Raw genomic sequence first — 2683 nt, 5'->3', positions numbered from 1 at the left:
AACGTTTACCGGCAAGTGGAATCAGGCAGCTTTCCCTAAGCAGTATCCAGTCTACCGTCCCCCTGCACAGTGGTCAAACCTCATTGGTAAGTGCAGAGTTGAACTGCTTTTTGTACAGATTATTTTTATTAGGAGCAGATGTGGAACAGTATTCTGATTGGTTGCGTAACAGAAAGCTAAATATTTCTCCTACTGACCCATTGCCCAGTTCTTGAAACTGATTACTAAAAGCAGAAGAAGCCATTGAAGAGATAAAAGAGCATAAGATTAAATCTCCTTTCCTTTAGTAAATTTACAAAAGATACATCAGATTGCTTTGAGGCTACAAAGGAAATCTTCTCAATAATGCAAGTAACATTAGGACAAATATAGTCATAAGGCTTAGTTATTATCAAAAAACCTTCCTTTAATATCCCTCTGCAGAGCTATACATAAACTGCTAATTGCAACATCTATCTATGATCCTCTCCTATCCCTCTCTCTCTCTCTCTGCTCTTAGGGGTGACCCACAGCTCTGACTACCACATGTGGCAGCGTAATGAGTTTGCCAGTAACGGAGTGAGGGAGTTTGCTGAGAAAGGCGAGGCCTGGACGATCATGAAGGAAGTCGAGACGGCCGGCGAACGCATCCAGAGCGTTTATGGGATCCTCTCCGCTCCCGCTGTTGTGGGAGGAACAGGCCAGATGAACACTGAGTTTGAGGTCTTCGCCAGGCACTCCTATGTAAGTCACTCAACACCTGGAATCCTTCAGTCTGAGTCAGGGCATTAAGTACATCGGACACCTTTTGCTTGGTCAGTATGCGTGATAAGGTCGTCTGATGCTCTGGGTCACAAGTTTTCTTGTGAATCCTTCCATATTTACTATACTTCCGCAATCTACAACAGTAACAACATTTTGAGCGCCTTCATTTCAGTTTTCCCCTTCAAATAAGTTTTCTATACAAGTGGATTTAACTAGATATGTTTAAAATATGCTTGATTGCTTGTGTGTTTGCCCTTGTGAACTGTGTGGTGAGGTTATTTCCATTGAGGATGTTGCGTTGCTGTGTCACAACAATATAACTGAATAAATGATTATCATTACCAATAGTAATGACAGCCAAAACTATTAAAATTGGACCAAGGACAAGTCTCTTTTTAGCCAGGCAATAATTTATAATACCGCTACTTGAAGGTTATAAAAAGAGTAATATTATGAGAAAGAGCACATTATACTTTTTTAACTAGGTTGGTGCAGCAAAATTGTTAACACTACCATAAAACCAGCTCCAGACTGTTTTTTCCATATGCTGCAGCTTAAAGAGAGCTTCCAAAACGTAGCAGGCCTAATTTATGTCTCTACAATTTATATAAAACTCTGTAGGAGTTGGCTGTTAAACTTCCTGCTGATGAGTCCCTGGCTAGGTCATAAAACTGGGGACACATTTGACACTATGTTAGGCTTGGACAAGGGACGAGACAGAGTTGGGAGAAAAGAGAGGGAACGGAGGTTTGGTTTGGAGGTGAGAGAAATGGAAAAAGTCCAGTTGGAGACTGAAGATGTTCACCAGCTCAAAACAAACTATTCTTTAGCACTGAAATAACAGCATGCGTGTAAGGGGATGGGTGACGTATTGGACTACGAATAACCAAGGATGATATTTGCTTCCAATTAAAAACATTATAGCACAGTGAAATACTTAGTCATGTGATATACACATCACATATGGTTGATTTAATTGGTAAATCCACAAATTTTACACATCATATGTGAAAAAAGTTGTAAGAACTCTTTTGTGGCTCCAGAGGAAGCTGTGCAAAGTATGACAGATCCCCTCAAGTAAGACTACAAGAAAAAATGTAATAATCTGCAGTTGTGTCGTTAGAAAGAAGCAAGCTCACCAGACCTCTGTAGCATTGCTCTGCTTGAGGCTAGCATCTCAAAGCTATATTAGCCGCTGCTAACATAAAACTTCCACATGTTGGACAAAACTTTCAGCTGTTGAGATGAAATGTAGGTAATATAGATACCAGGTTTTCACAAGGGAGAAGAATGAATGATAATATTTAAAGATAATATCTCTGGTCTGTCTGCATCGAAATCAATATATTTTAACTTTCCATCGTGAATCCAACAATTATTTGTTAACCCACAGTCCTGACAAACAAATCATATATGGCAACATAAAAATAACCCTTTTCCATTCTCTTTCCCATGTCTTTCTTTTCTTCTCTCTCCTTATCTCCAATCTCACCCACCCCCTTATTTCCTCCTCTTTCTCTTTACGCTCCATCTTCCTCCCCATGCTTTACTTCCTCCATCTGCAGCTCTCATTTATCGTGCGTATCGTTCCAAGCCCAGACTGGTTTGTGGGTGTAGACACTGTTGACCTGTGTGATGGCGACCACTGGAAAGACAATGTGTCGCTGGAGCTTTTCCCATATGATGCAGGAACTGACAGCGGATTTACCTTCTCCTCTCCAAACTTTGAGACCATCCCGCAGGACAAAATCACACAGGTGGGTCAATCTAAGCCAAGAACAACATTGCATGAATCAAAACCCACAAATCATAAACCAACTGTGAACACAGAAATGAGCTTGAAATTGTGCATACACATTATGTTGCCTACAGATTATTATAGGATTTTAAAATCACCTAGATTATGCAATATTCAACTGCCAGCTGCTTTAAGTCACTC

At 40.3% G+C, this 2683-nt stretch overlaps 1 protein-coding gene across 1 annotated transcript; it reads left to right on the top strand.

Annotated features, from left to right (window-relative positions):
* Nucleotides 1-6: 6 nt before the first annotated feature.
* On the top strand, nt 7-2564 carry LOC111652595 (spondin-2-like; the record flags this gene model as incomplete). Its single annotated transcript, XM_023402908.2, has 3 exons — nt 7-86; nt 500-723; nt 2310-2564. Coding segments are annotated over exons 2-3 (453 nt in total), but the record flags the coding sequence as incomplete, so codon positions are not given.
* Nucleotides 2565-2683: the final 119 nt, after the last annotated feature.

Source organism: Seriola lalandi, unplaced genomic scaffold (genome assembly GCF_002814215.2).
Source record: "Seriola lalandi dorsalis isolate HSWRI2012SDOR001 ecotype SW California unplaced genomic scaffold, Sedor1 jcf7180001973668, whole genome shotgun sequence".
Lineage (NCBI taxonomy): Eukaryota > Metazoa > Chordata > Actinopteri > Carangiformes > Carangidae > Seriola > Seriola lalandi.
Note: the sequence above shows the minus strand (reverse complement) of the source record. Positions and strands in the feature narration are given on the sequence as shown.